This window comes from Melitaea cinxia, chromosome 1 (genome assembly GCF_905220565.1).
Source record: "Melitaea cinxia chromosome 1, ilMelCinx1.1, whole genome shotgun sequence".
Lineage (NCBI taxonomy): Eukaryota > Metazoa > Arthropoda > Insecta > Lepidoptera > Nymphalidae > Melitaea > Melitaea cinxia.
Window position 1 is genome coordinate 2955816 of NC_059394.1, and position 15898 is coordinate 2971713.

Genomic DNA, 15898 nt, shown 5'->3' on the forward strand with positions numbered 1-15898 from the left:
TACTCTGTCCTACGTCAATATACACAATCAGGGCATATCTTTTAGGTTTTTTAAGTAATTATCCTGTTAGATGATGATTTTCTTTTCAACTTTAGAGGACAAAAGGCAAAAGTTTATCTTTGTTTTATAACTGAGATTTTAAATTATTTTTGTTCACCTGAAACATGGTCTCACACATAAAATATTTGAATACCTAAATAATTAGAAAGTGAAATCCACTATTTTTTTTATTATTACGTAACCACCGACTTGTAGCCACAGATACCGCTGTTCTATTTCGAACCCAAATCATTCACGTAAACTACACGCTACGTCACAACTACTACCCGTTACGAACGTGCTACTCGTGATCTCGAAGGTATTAAGAGGCTCAGGACGGGAGGACGCTGGGAACAGTGTATTCTATCAGGTTCGTAAAATGCCGTGGTCTGTGTGACCCCACGATGGTAGTTACAGGTTAAACTTAAGCTGTTAAAAGCTGAATGCCTTGAACCCTTGTAATACATATACCGACCTGTACACGAACATTTCTGAGAACGGCAAAAAAATGCTAACTTACATCAATTTTTTTTAAATAATGAACAACAATAAGTCATGTTGAGTTCCGCTTTGTTCTGTTGTATAATAGTATCGATACATAGGTATTATAAAACAAAATCCTCACCGCGTCTATCAATCCGTCCATCTATCTGTTCGCGTTTTGACTTGACGCGAGCACGGCCCTTCGCTGTTACTGAGATCATTACAATTACTAATGCTATGTCGTCATCGATTATTATATATAATACTACTCATGCAGAACCGGGGTGGCCGCTATGTATATACTTATTACTATCTAATAAATAAAAGTAATATAAATAGTTTATTTGGTTAGTTAGTTAATACTAAGACTTGGATCAGCTTAACATCAATCAATCAATGTAGTGGTTTGAGATTCGAACTAGAAATAATCTTAACCCACCTGTTTAATGGATAAAAGTCAGGACTTTTTAAACAACCCGTTCGCGACTTATTTGTAATATACTAAAGCAGATATAAAATAATTTTCGTCCATTAAATAGATAGATTCAGGTCGTCTATAGTTCGAATCTCCTACTATAGTAACCCCTATGAAAATCGAAACTATCTGTATTAAATTAAAAAAATTCAACTAAATTTAGGAAATTTATGTGAATGTACACTCATAAAACAAGGGCCTACCAATGTAGACTTTCTAAACGAATGCACTACGAAATCATGAAACTATTTTTTCAATAAAATCAAATTACACAATCAAAAGTTATCCGCATATAGCTATTACAAAGATACTCTAAAAAAAGGTCAACTAAATCTTAACCTATAATTACGAAATACGTAAGTAAGAAATAATCAAAATTCTGTGACGTTTTTACACCAAACATGACACGTTATATTGACCATTAGACATAAACGCGAATGAACCATGTGATCTAATAAAATCTATACCTAAGTGTTTGAATACTGAACATTTTTCATTTACTCTAGTGGTCTCACTTCTCTTATCCAAATTAAAACTGATCTCCAAAATGTACTATTAAATTGCAATTTTATATTTATATTTTTGTCAATTTCTAAAATAAAACATTTTAATAGTTTCAAGTTTTAAAGACGTGCCATTAAAAAGTACATATATTTAGTGGGAGATAAAAAAAATAGTTACGTAATTTTACTGCAATGGAAAATTAATTTATCAATAAAATGAGAACGATTCCACAAACGTGTATTAGTGAATTTAAAGCGGTCGTTAGTTTTCCCGGTACACGTACATTGTTCTTATGAATTGACTCAGATAGCGTAGATTATTATCATAATAAAAGATGTATAAAAGGATTATAAAATGGCATCGCAGCTAGTTCGTAAACAAGAAGCCATGAGACGGTCGTTTAGTTTAGTATTTGCCATTTTATTGGCATCTGCAAATGCCTCCGGTAAGTGGTAAGAATTAATAATACGTAAAACCGTTTTAAATTTTTACGAGATAAGTGCAGGATCTCAACACTTTTTCCTTTTATGAACAATGATATGTTTTTATTTTATTTATTTACGCATTGTTTTTAAGTATACACATAATTATACTTTTACTTGATTTATATGTAACAATTTTACTTCTTTCTCTGTAATTATCTATATATATATATATCTATATATATATATATATATATATATTCATAAGGTGATATGGTTATCTATATATATATATTCATAAGGTGATATGGAATAAAAAACCCCAATATCTGTTCGAAAAGCTGATGTGGGTTAAGGATTTTGCACTGCATAGCTTACGCAGAGGCGCGCAACTTCGCTTAAAAATACCAAAACACAAGACATCAAGGTATAGGGGATGCTTCAGATTCTCTGCAGCAAAAATTTGGAATGACTTACCACCCCCATTGAGATGTCAAATGAGTACTGAAACGTTTAAGACAAAGTATCGAAAAGCTTTACTCAATCGACAAATTGCTGCGGAGAATCTGAGTCATGCCCATTGGAAACTGCTTGATCTGAGAAATTTTTTTTTCCAAAAATGATTTTTTCATATACAAGCACACATACACAAACATACACATACACAAACATACACATACACACGCACACACAAATGCATACTCACGCAAGGGTAACTTTTACATGTTATAATATTATTGTTTATACTACAATCGTTTTTTGGTCAATGTCCTGCTTTGGATACATTTACAAAGTCGTACGGAAACCGGGGAGCACACTGCTTATTCCCACCCAGTATCACAGGGAGAAGGGAGTGGCTGAAAAACAGCGCTGCATGGGACTTAAGTCCTGTGTCAGCTGAAGCTGAGCCACTTCCTATTGCCTATTCATATTTTATTTTTTGTCAAATTTTAATACGTTTTAATATATGTTATGTTTCATGTTTTTTTTTGTGTATGTTTACTTAACGTGTTATTTTAACTTGTATATATGTGGCAATAAATCATTTTATTATTATTATTATTATTATATATATAAAAATATATTTCTATTTTGCTTGGTCACCTCATCACGCTTGAACGGCTGGACCGATTTCGCTAATTCTTTTTTGTTTAGTAGAAGGTGTTTTAGGAGAAGTTTCTTATGAAAAAAAAAGAAAATTGCGCGGTAAATTAGAAAATTTTAGAATACTTAACCACCATTTAAAATTATTTCTAATCTCACCTTAGCGCTTTGGACAATATAAACTTTTTAATGTAACCTTATGACGTTTGGATAGAATTGACAGAATGCGTGCTGCAAATATCGTCAAAGATGATGTAAAAACACTTTTTTTAAATATATTTTTTATTATACCAATTCGAATTCAATATTCATAGTTAAGACAATACATAAAAATAGTAAATATGATTTCTTTCAAATTACAGAAAGAACTCGTAGAAGCTACAGCGGTGGCGGAGGTGGCGGCGGGGGAGGAGGATTTGGCTTCGGAGGCGGCGGTGGGTTTGGATTTGGAGGCGGCGGCGGCGGTGGTGGGGGTGGAATAGGTGACTTTGGAAGTGGTCTAGAAGTCATCCGCGATGGTGTACATGGCATACTTGGAAAAGTTCACGAAGGCTTCAGCCACCTCGGAGGTGGCCTTAGCGGGAACGTGGGTGGTGGCGGTGGCCTTGGCGGTGGAATTGGTGGTAGTAGTAGTGTACGAGGAAGTAGTGGAGAAGGCCTAGGAGGAGGAAATGAAAGAACTATATATACGACATCTGACGATGGAAAGTCTGGTGGCTTTGCTTTTACTGGTACCACGGGGAACGGCGGATATGGTGGTGGCGGCGGTTACAGCAGGGGTGGAAGTGGCTATGGAGGTGGAGCTGGATTTGGCGGCAGTGGTGGTGGTGGACTATCAGCGGGAGCTGGCGGCAGTGGAAAGGGAGGCCATAACAGTGGAAGAGGAGGTTTCAGTGGCAGTGGTAGTGGATCTGGCGGTGGTTTCAATAGTGGTCTAGGCGCTGGAAATGGTGGATCTGGTGGTCTAGGAGCTGGCTATGGGGGATCTGGAGGACTAGGCGGAGGAACAGGTGGTGGCTTCGGAGGTGGCATTGGTGGAGGTCTAGGCGGCGGATTTGGTAAAGGGTCTGGAAGCAATGAAAAAGGAAATTATGGCAGTGGAGGAGTCAGCAGTGGCTTTGGATCTGGTGGTGGCCTCGGAGGAGGTAGTGGTTTAGGCGGCGGAAATGGTGGCTCTGGAGGTCTAGGCGGCAGTCATGGAGGATCTGGAGGGTTAGGAGGAGGATCAGGTGGTGGCTTCGGAGGCGGCGTTGGTGTAGGCGGTGGATTGAGTGGAGGGTCCGGAAGTACCGAAAAAGGAATCTATGGCAGTGGAGGAACAAGTTTCGGCAACACTGGCAGTGGATCTGGCAGTGGCTTCGGAGGAGGTAGTGGTTCAGGCGGTGGAACTGGTGGCTATGGAGGACTGGGTGGTGGCTATGGAGGATCTGGAGGACTAGGAGGAGGATTAGGTGGCGGCTTTGGAGGTGGCAGTGGAGAAGGCTTAGGCGGAGGAACTGGTGGATTTAACGGTGGGAACAGTGGCGGTGGATCTGGAAAATATGGAGGAGGATCTGGTGTCGGAGGTGGCTTTGGAGGTGGTCATGGTGGTTCAGGAGGTCTCGGAGGAGGCCATAGCGTGTCAGGAGGTTCTGGAGGAGGAGTTTCCGGTGGCTTCGGTGTTAGTGGATCTGGTGGTTTGGGAATCGGCGGTGGTGGCGGTGCTGGCGGAGGCCTAGGAAATGGTCACGGATCAGGAGGTTTTGATGCGGGAAATGTAGCCAGTGGCGGATATGGTGGTGATATTGGCGGATCTAAAGGATATGGAAGCTCAGGTTCCGGAAGTAGTTCAGGAGGTTGTGGAGGGGGCTGTGGTGGATGCAGAACTGGCTCTTGTGGTGGACATGGAGGTGCATTTGCTTCAGCGAAAGCTTCTGCATCAGCAAGTGCTAGCGCTAGTAGTTACGGAAAATGAATAAAGGTAAATAATACCTTGTATCCTCATGTTGAAAGACAACAATGTAAAAAGTCCAATTTCTTTTCTCGCAAAAAAATAAAAATATGATAAATGAAAAAATAATAGTTTAAAACCTTGTTTTTTCATTTTAAGATTTAATAATATCATCAATGTTTATAGAACGTCAATTATTGTTATTATTAGAAGAAAATTCCTTATTTTGTAATACTTTAAAATAATTGCTATAATTAGAACATTATTGTATATTATTATAATTTATAAATATATAAGCCCTTTTATATACATGTTTGTTTTTATTCATTATGAAAAACTTAAACTATAATAATTATAGCTACAACACACGTACTGATAATTCTGTCCATTTATCTAAGAGATAATAATAGCTTAAATTTTTTATTTTTTAAATTCTCAATGGCAATGAAAAATGTGTTTTTAATAACACTATTAACAGCGCATGTTAAAGTATATGTATTTGAAAAATGTTAGCGTTAAATCATTGACGTTTACAAAACAATCCCAATAATATAAAAACGTCTTATGAAAAAAGGTTAACAAATAAAAAATGATAATTTTCTGTTGTCTTAATATTAATGTTATCCGTACAAAGCTTCATTATACATAAAATACAAGCTATATAATATCATGTAACGACCAGAACCAACGAAACAAGACTCTAATTTAAATGTATGTGAATTCAGGAAAGAAGTCAATTACATCATAACACGTATTACATACGCAGTGCTAACAGTCATTTCTCAAAAAAACTTAAAACTCGTTCTTACGGTGGGTTTTTAACATTTTTTTACTAATTGTAAGATGATTCAAATAATAAAATTATATTGAAACGAAAATTTATATATTTTAAAAATGTTTGCTTGAAATTGATAATTCTTTTTTTAATGTCCGTTATTGTTAGGTCAGGTTTGTAAACACGAAAATTTATATATTCACGCTACGCTAGGTAGGGTCACCGGTCAAGTAGTCTATTTGACGATAGTGTTAGCGCAACAATCGCTGTAATGACTTATAGCTGTTGCGCTGGCGATTGCAGGTTCGTTCCCCGCACATGGCATAACATTTTTATATAACTACAGATGTTGGCGTGGTCTGGGCGCTTGTGCTTGTGTATTTTGGTTTTTTCCGGACCCCCAACATAGGAGTATTATTTGAAAAAAAAATTGTACTATAAAACCATATGGTAACAGCCGCTCTCGTGTAGTATTGCGAGTAGTCGCCTCAATTTTTCTTCAAATTAACGCAAGTTAAGCCGCGGGACACAGCTAATACACATAGTATAATCATAAAAAATAAACTTTAGTAAAAAATATGTGATACCCAATGAAATAGAAGCAGAGAAGTAAAAATAAAATATTTAATATCGTAATAGCTTTAACTACTGATAAATATTTTTGTATTCGCGATTTTATCATTCCAAGGAAAAGTAATTTTCTGGCAATTAACATATTTTTTTTTAATAATCTTATATATAAAAATCAATTCCGACTGACATGTCAACGCCCAGCCTAAACCACTAATGATAGAAGTTTCGTGACATTTTTTTCAATACCTTCTTCTAAGGTTGAAAAAATGTATTTTATGCAATTCCGTCATTTTAAATTTGAAATTAATTAAATGAACGCCTCGTTGCGGGTTCGATCCCCGTACATGACAAACATTTGTATTGGCCATACAGGTGTTTGCCGTGGTCTGGGTGTTTGTGCAGTCCTTGTGGGTCTCCCCACCGTGCCTCGGAGAGCGATCCTGATAGCGATCGTTACAGTAGGGAATATATCCGCCAACCCGCATTGGAGCAGCGTTGTGGATTAAGCTCTGATCCTTCTCCTACATGGGGAAAGAAGCCTATGCCCAGTAGTGGGATATTACAAGCTGAAGCGTAAGCCTGTAAAAATAAAATAATAAAACACTCTTATAATGAGTTTTGAAATTCACTCCTAAAGATGGTAAAAGATTTATTAGAGTATGTATTAAAAATTATTTGAAATTTTTTAATATAATACATCTATATTATGGTATCAACGATCGGTTGCACAATGAGGTAAACCGTTTTCTTAACCAAAAATATTTAATTTTTTAATTCATAATAACTAGCTCTCCGTCGTCGTTTCACTCGCATGGACTATACGATATTGACTGTTCCATTTTGTCCTGTTAAAATATGGTCTATGTCCATCACTGATAACGTAGTTTTCTATTGAAAAAAAGAATTTTTAAAGTAAATCCTGTAATCTTACAGGTAGAGTTTATTCATTACAAACAACAAAAATCAAAGCTTCCTGTTTATTATATTCATCATTATCATTACAGCCTATACAGTCCACTGTTGGACATAGGCCTCCACAAGTTTACGCCAAAAATAACGTGAACTCATGTGTTTTGCCCATAGTCACCACGCTGGGCAGGCGGGTTGGTGACCGCAATACTGGCTTTGTCGCACCGAAGACGCTGCTGCCCGTCTTCGGCCTGTGTATTTCAAAGCCAGCAGTTGGATGGTTATCCCGCCATCGGTCGGCTTCTTAAGTTCCAAGGTGGTTGTGGAAGCTTGTTATCCCTTAGTCGCCTCTTACGACACCCACGGGAAGAGACGGGGTGGCTAAATTCTTTAGTGCCGTAGCCACACAGCACAATATATTATATTATTATATAAGTATTTAATTACCTATAATATTGTGTTATATATTTGTATTTATGTATATATATATATATATATATACGTGTGTGTATGTATATGGTATATATATATATATATATATATATATATATATATATTTATCTCTTATGATCATTGGTTGACTGGAAGAGATGTAATTTCTGTATATTCTTGTTTTTAGTGCAATAAAGTATATAATAATAATAGATAAAGATGAATGATATAAAAAATTCAGTTTCAGCTTATCGCATTAGGGTGTTAATTTTATGTCGGGGATCCGAACTCACACAACACAATCACAAATATCTAGACCACTACAAATATTTATACGCTTCAGCCTGTAATATCCCACTACTGGGCATAAGCCTCTTTCCACACAAGTTTTAGAACAATCAAAGCGCTCTGCTATATACTTGTGTTTGGCACATGAACAGCTACGTATTTATAGGTATAAGTAGAAGATGTGAATATAGAGAGAGATATTAAGTCCAAAACAAGTTATAATTCCAATCAACCGCAACCACGAGTGTATCAAATACTAAACCTATAATTATGGCATTATGCTAGACTTCGCCGAATTTTAACAACCAAAACATCATAAATATTTACTATTTTATTTATACAATATTATCTTTAGAACTGTTACTAGAACTTTATCTTATAAATATAGAGTACCTATTATAAAAACGTACATTTTTTGTCTAGCGTTCAACGAAGTTATATTTTTTTTCTATCTTATAACAATCATTGTTACATGAAACGATATTAAGACGTAATTCTTTGTTCGATTTCCTGGCTGATTCAATCACTCAATAACTACTCATTAATCGTTTCAATCAGAATTTTAAGTGACCTTTTATATTTTTTAAATCATTTGTCATGTAATCATTTGTCATTATGAAGTCTTATGTAATTGAATAGTTTACATACAACAACTTGACTAGTTAAGTTATAATAATTAATGTTTATTTTATTTCTTTATTATTTTTGTTACAAGTTTAGTTTAGTTAGACATAACCCTAAAAGTATGACAGACAAACCAGTTTGTTCTCTATGATAAAAAACAACAATAACTCATCTTAAGTTCCGCTTAGTTCATGTGACTATAGGTATATAGAAAATATTTTATATTGTGTAATAAGTACAAATGATAAATAGTTTCGTAGACATTTATCTCAGAAAGTAGGAATTGATTTTTTTTACATACCATAACTAGTTAAACAATGAGGGTTGTATGTCACTTATGAAGTATATAACATCACGATATAGATCAAATTAGATGAGAAAGCATCACAAACATTAAAAAATTTACTAAATCAATAAAAATTAATCATCGTAAAGTGTTACACGTATAACTTCTGAACGACGTGACGTAAGGTAATAAGGTAAGGTTAGGTTAAGTTAGGTTAGTAGGTAATTCAATGTCGATGAAATCACGAGCTATGTCTGTTACATAAAAAATATATATATGATATCATTCAGAAATATTTACATTCGTCTACAAGCTGCACACTTAATAGGTCGTCGCTAAGAGGCTTCGTAAAACCTTGAATCTTTTATATCATAACATGAGCATACACTCACATACATAGAATATTCTCGCAAATCCTCATCATTTATATTTAAACGTTTATTTATAGTACATATTAGAATCACGATTACCACTGTACGCGTAATAAATTATTTTTACCTACGTCAATAAATATTTTATCCATTCGTTTAATTACTGTGTAATAAAATTATATTTTCATAGAGAATAATTAAATCATCGCAATAACGCTATTTATTTAATAATACAATTTTTCAATTAACGTATTTTTACACCAACTTTTTTATATACTTTTTGCAGACTATTTATATTTAAAATTATTAAGATTAAATTATTGCTAAATAGGTTATTAAGGTTATGCCGTTATAGGCATGGATATAACTATATCCTTTTACGAAAATAATCGCAACGAAACAAAAAATTATGCAATTACAACTTAATAAATTTATAAATAATCAACCAACGATCAATTGCCGTTAACTTAGGTTGACATCTAGCCGGGTCGAGGTGGTGAATGCTAGCGCGACCCCATCTCGCCCCACCCAGGCGGACGACTGCTCACACGTGGTGGTTTTTAGTCAGTAGGAGTCTGACATAACCCTCTGGCGCCCCCGCACTGGCGGGTATCCATGATGGATTTTCCCAACGTAAAAAAAAGGTTGACATCTAGCAATCCCCAAAACGATTTCGGCGCTATGTCGCTTATTGATTAAGATTATTCGCGCAAGATATTAAGTATAAATATGTTTCCGGTTCTATAATTACTGTACAATCATTTTAAATGTTGTTTGTAAAAATATAAACAAACCAACGAGTCTTAAATAGGTAATATTTAATCGTGGGTCATAAATAATAAGAACTTAAACGAACGTTATTACCTACTCTGACGATTTATAAGACTTCAGATTAGCCTTCGCGTGTTTTCGTTTAACCGTGTAGATATATATAATTATATTTTTATATATAAAGGTTATTATAACAGATATATCGCGTATATATATACAAGATAATTTGTTAAAAAAAACCCTTAAAAAACAAAACAACATGACATAACGTTTTACTTAAATTTAACATTTAATGATATTGTTTTCTAATGATCATTATATTTATCACGACAAAATCTGAAATAGTATATTTCATTACCGACAAATGTCTACCCGAACCGAGGCGCAGCCGAAGGCGAGGGTTGACAGTCAGACAAGTTGCAATGACGGTTCCGCACGTGTACTGAACGACTATTTTTAATACAGTTGCGAAAAAATAAAGCAATTTAATAAAATAATAAACAGAAAATTTCTGAAAAATGGCGTCAACCATAGAATATAAGCAGAGTTTTTTTTTTCTTCACCCATTCTGATAGGCAAAGGGAACTAATCGGAACTATGCCCATACAGTCAAGTCTTCAGTAGAAGTTTTTTTATTGATATGAAATGAAAATGAAATTTAATGAGATGAAATGAAATGAAACCTAACCAAACTCATTCAATCAAATCATTAAATCTGATATTGACACGAATTAGTAGCTTCTTTTTAGAAATATACGTATTTGCATGAATCATAAAAACTTCTATGAATTTTTTTGGTAAAAACTTCATGGTTTGTTATTCTTTTTAATAGACATTATGTTGACAGTTGGGAAAGAAAACGCACGAGTTCGGGAAAGGTAAAAAAAAGTACGAGTGTGTAATAGCCCACATCTCGAACGCTATAACGTCCCTGCAATACGCCACTTTTTGAGCAACTGTATTAAAAAAGTTTTTTCATTATAATTTAATGATATTCTTTAAAAAACATTTGTCTAAATTATATATAATCTTAATCGATGATCTAAAAACTTACTCAATATATAAAAAAAATCTTATCTTTAATTCACGTCAATACGTAATATAAAACAGCTATAAGTTTATATTAACTTAATCCACGTCGAGAACTTCGCTAATTTCTGATTTGTAGAAGATCCGAAACTCACTCGATCTTCACCGAGCTGATAATAGAATGAAACATACTTTGTAATAAATTAAGTATATTAGATAATATATAAAAAATAACTAGCCTAAAAAAATCCTAGACTGATTATTTAATTTTTTTTTTTTTAATTGCAACATCAAGATAATAAGAAATTTCTATATATGAAACATTGGGTGGTAAAAAAAATAGGCTACGTTCCAGTACGTGACCACAACGACTGTAACATCCTTCCATCGTTTTTCAATTTAGACGGAAAATTTTATTAGTCACATACAGATAAGAATTATAAGACGGTATCTTTAGTAATTGAACAAAAAAGTTATTATTTATGCTTTATTTATACACAAATAAATAAAATAGGAGTGTCTGTTTGTAATATTAAAATAACCGCTTTTTACAATTTTTATCTGTGTCTGCATGTTCCGGCTAATCTCTGAAATGGCTGGACCGATTTTGACAGGACTTTCACTGGCAGATAGGTGAGGTAATAAAGAGTAACTTAGGCAACTTTTATTTTAGAAATATATTTATTTTATAACTCTGCGAACTGAACAATAACTTTTTGTTAAATTTCACGTGGACGAAGTCGCGAGCATAATTTTAATATAATATATTCAAATTTAAACTTTACTTCACTTATTTCAATGTTGTGAGGTGATTATTTAGTATCTTAAGAGTTACAGATAAAGTTTTTAATCAGTAATATTCGCATATATATTTTTGATTATTTTTGAAAAACATACGAAATGGGACTTTGTAATGTAAACGTTACGATATGTTCGTTATGTTTCACAAACCTAAGCGGATCGTTCTTCTCATGTCCTTTCATGTTCATGAATTCATTGGGTTCGAAAACGTTTTTCAAATAAAGGGAACGGGCGTATTCCACGTAAATAAGTTTTACCGGATTTCTGATTAACCTAAATGATTATGTGCAAAATAAATCAAGTTTAGATCTATCAAATTTATGAAAAAGTTCACTTTTATATTTACACCTAAAAACAGAGTGCTGTCGCATATGTACTATACTATCTCTCTGGGACACACCTATTTTGCTATTCTCTTCCACATTTTCCCGATGCATGCGGCAACGCGAGATCATCCTTTGTCAGCTTATGTACGCCGTTTGAAAAAGTTTCGAAACTGCTAATCCACGTTTTCAAAGTTGTATGGGTTTGCCTTTATTCTATAATTGAATTTAGCGAGAATCTTATATTGACTTTATGATAATAGCTTTGGTTATGATCTTCTTCATCTAGTTGTACAATATTTATGTATTTGACTTGTTCATTAATGCTTCTAGGATATATTTTTTCAAATAAACCAAAACAAGTAATAATCAAACAGTAAATAATACACACTAAGTGTTGAAGTATGTTTATGACAACTAATAAAAAGCTTTTCAATAGGTATACCGATTGTGATGATTCTTGTTTTAATCGAAAGCTGATACTTGTCATCGATATCTGATAAATACTTTTTGAGTAATTTTTGATAACGCGTATTATTACTTGACTGTTTCTTTGTCGACGTACGTTATATTAAACCTATATATGTATAACTTTTTTACTGTGTCTACCAATTTTGATGATTCTTACTTTAATCGGAAGTTAATGTTTGTCATGTACTCGTTTAATTTTGATCGAATTCTGATTAGTATTTTTTTGAGTAATTTTTGATAACGCGTATTTACTTAAAATGCGTTTTTTATATACTGGTACAACGATTTCGATGTTTTTTTTTATAAATCAAAAGCAAAAACTAAACTATGCTAAGTTTAATGCCTGTGTTATAAGGTTATAGGTAACAGCCGACTGACGTAGCGAAATAGTTTTTTTTTTAAATTATACATAGATATAATACATATCTAAATATATAAATACAAATATTACACCCAGACTCAGGCGGGCAATCGAAAATGGCAATCGAACCCACAACCCGCGCTACAGAAAGCAGGATCACTACAAACTGTGCCAATGGGCTAATTATCTATAACTGTTGAATCTATTAACTGTTTTCATTGCTTCTAAAAGCAATATGACGATGGACTAATCCTATCTAATTTGATGAAAGTGATGACAATGATAAAAACGATGACACGTGGATGTCCTTGTGGGTCTCGTCACCGTACGCAATATATAGCACGTAAAACCTGGTTGTCATCATAATGACGTTATTTATGGTGGAGAAATTTTTTGTTCACCGATACTGAAGCAATGTGGTACCAACCACAAGGTTCAAACCATATGGATAAGCTAAGGTAATATATAAGACGATATAATAATATACATTTTGATGTAGATTCAATTTAATCTAATCGTATTATACGAGGAAAATGTACTTAAAAATTAACAATAACATGTGGTTCTCGCATGCCTCCGTCCTTCCAAAGAGCAACTGAATAAAAAACATCAATAAAACGTTCACAAAAAATTAAAGTGCATTTTAAATATTTATCTGATTATGACATAATCAGATTTTAGTGTATATAAGCAGCCTAGGATATCTGTAGGCACAGTCCAACAATGACTAGGATTGCTATAGTTTGTGTGGGCCTCGCGGTTTTCGCTATCGTTCAAGCGACGCCAGGTAATAATTTTGCAATTATATTTAAATTAAACATGTTTTCCGATTGCAAGATGCATTGATGTACAAATCCAAAAATTTAACTGAGGAAGGGCACAGCAGGTACTCTTCTGCTTAAAATCTGGAGCAGCGTTATTGGGGAAAAACGTCGACCAAACAGAAGATAATATTGACAGCTAAATTAATATTAGTTTCAAGCAGTGTATTCGTGTGGTGAGTAAGGTGCCCAGAGCTCCTGGGGCGATTTGGGTTTGGGTCGGTAATGCGCTTACAATGCTTCTGGTGTTGCAGGCGTGTATTAGCTACGGTAATAGCTTGCCACCAGCTGAGCTGTACCGCAAGTTTGCCGACTTAGTTGTATAAAAAAGCCACTCCTAACTTCTCTTTCAAATCAATTTTTTTTATTCCTGACATAATGATATAAGTAAAGATATAATCAAAGTTATTTGCGTGTCTAGTAATTCTTATGATTTACAAATTTGTAAATAAATCGTCTTTTTATTATTTTTCTCATAAAATGTTTTTTTTCTTAGGTGGTTATGGCAAAGGGGGAAACAGCGGTGGAGGTGGATTAGGCGGTGGCGTCGGCGGCGGTAGTGGACTTGGGAGTGGAGGTGGAGGTGGCTTAGGAGGTGGCGGTGGACAGGGTCATGGAGGTGGTGGTGGAATTGGAGGTGGATTTGGAAAAGGTAGCGGAGGCGGAAGTGGTTTCGGAGGTGGCGGCGGTGGCGGCCTTGGAGGAGGTGGTGGTTTTGGGGGTGGTGCTGGTGGTACCGGCGGTGCCAAGCACAAAGGTGGATATGGGTAAGTGTGAACAATTTAATTATTTATTTTTAGTAAATAACAATAAAATTATCGTGTATGCGCCAACAGCGATGAATAAAATCGCAATAATATCGTGTATTTATTATCGTGTATTTATTACAGAACCAAATAACATACTTTAAAGAACAAATTTTATAGCACTTAAATAAATAATGTGTTGCTCCAACGCCATCTATCAAAAATCGAGAAAACGTCGTCGTTAGACTAAAATAAGACTAAATTAATAACGTCGAAAGACTAATAATTTAGTGTCTCATAGCGATAGATGGCGCTAATTTCTTTACCATTTTGATATTATATTTTAATTTTTTTCTTATTTACTGAATTTTTTTGTTCAATTACAATAAACTATAGCTTATGTCACTCCTGAATAGTGTAACTTTCTGTTAGTGAAAGAATTTTCATGATCGGATCAGTATTTGCGAAAATTATCCCCTATATATATAAAAAAATTATAAATTTTACCTCTTTATAATATTAGTATAGATTATTATCGAACTTACCTATGCATGTGTAGAAACTAAGTAATATAACAAAAACAAAATACATTAGGGAAAAGTCGCATGAACAGAATCGTAACAAGTTTAAAAATATTTAACAAAAGGTAAACGATTTTTTTTATACAGTGCGTATTTTTATTGAAAAAGAATTCAGTCAATGAAATACCCAAAAAAAAAACATTGTTTGCTTCCAATTTTAAATTCTAAAAACCGACGTTTTTACTCAATATTTCATCTCACTTCACTCACTCACTTCAGCCTAATACAGTCCACTGCTGGACTCCACAAGTTAGCGCCAAAAATGGCCTGAACTCATATGTTTTGCCCAGTCACTACGCTGGGTAGGCGGGTTGGTGACCGCAGGGCTGGCTTTGTCGCACCGAAGACGCTGCTGCCCGTCTTCGACCTGTATATTTCAAAGCCAGCAGTTGGATGGGTACCCCGCCCTCGGTCGGCCTTTTAAGTTCCAAGGTGGTAGTGGAACTGAGTTATCCCTTATTCGCCTCTTACGACACCCACGGGAAGAGAGGGGGTGGCTATATTCTATCGACTGTAACCACACAGCATAAATATTTCATAAGACTTATAAAAGCTTACTGAGTTTATAAATAGTTTTTAATTGAAATAATTTTGTTTCAGGCGCTAATTTCAGCGCTACAATGGGACACAACGGCTGACAATATTGTTCAACAATATTGAGTAATACTCAACTTTTAACTCTTCATAATATCAAGTTTTTTCCGGCCATAATAATATTTTTTTTTAAATATAGCATAATGTTTCAAAAACTTTGTTTTTTTTTCATCCTAATCAAATAA

The 15898-nt window shown here is 34.3% G+C and overlaps 1 protein-coding gene across 1 annotated transcript; it reads left to right on the forward strand.

Moving 5' to 3' along the window:
* The first annotated feature begins 1863 nt into the window (after positions 1 to 1863).
* Positions 1864 to 15868, forward strand: LOC123654129 (glycine-rich cell wall structural protein-like). Its single transcript, XM_045590097.1, has 5 exons — positions 1864 to 1946; positions 3390 to 4980; positions 13682 to 13758; positions 14289 to 14559; positions 15720 to 15868. The coding sequence occupies exons 1-5, from the start codon at positions 1889 to 1891 to the stop codon at positions 15724 to 15726; spliced, it is 2004 nt and encodes a 667-aa protein (XP_045446053.1). The 5' UTR covers positions 1864 to 1888; the 3' UTR covers positions 15727 to 15868.
* Positions 15869 to 15898: the final 30 nt, after the last annotated feature.

Excerpts from the sequence above, each read along its gene's own strand:
- LOC123654129 (XM_045590097.1), top strand. The coding sequence starts at position 1,889 with ATGAGACGGTCGTTTAGTTTAGTATTTGCCATTTTATTGGCATCTGCA. Across the intron at positions 4,981-13,681 it reads GCTAGTAGTTACGGAAAATG|GCACAGTCCAACAATGACTA; the intron begins AATAAAGGTAAA and ends GGATATCTGTAG. Across the intron at positions 13,759-14,288 it reads TATCGTTCAAGCGACGCCAG|GTGGTTATGGCAAAGGGGGA; the intron begins GTAATAATTTTG and ends TTTTTTTCTTAG.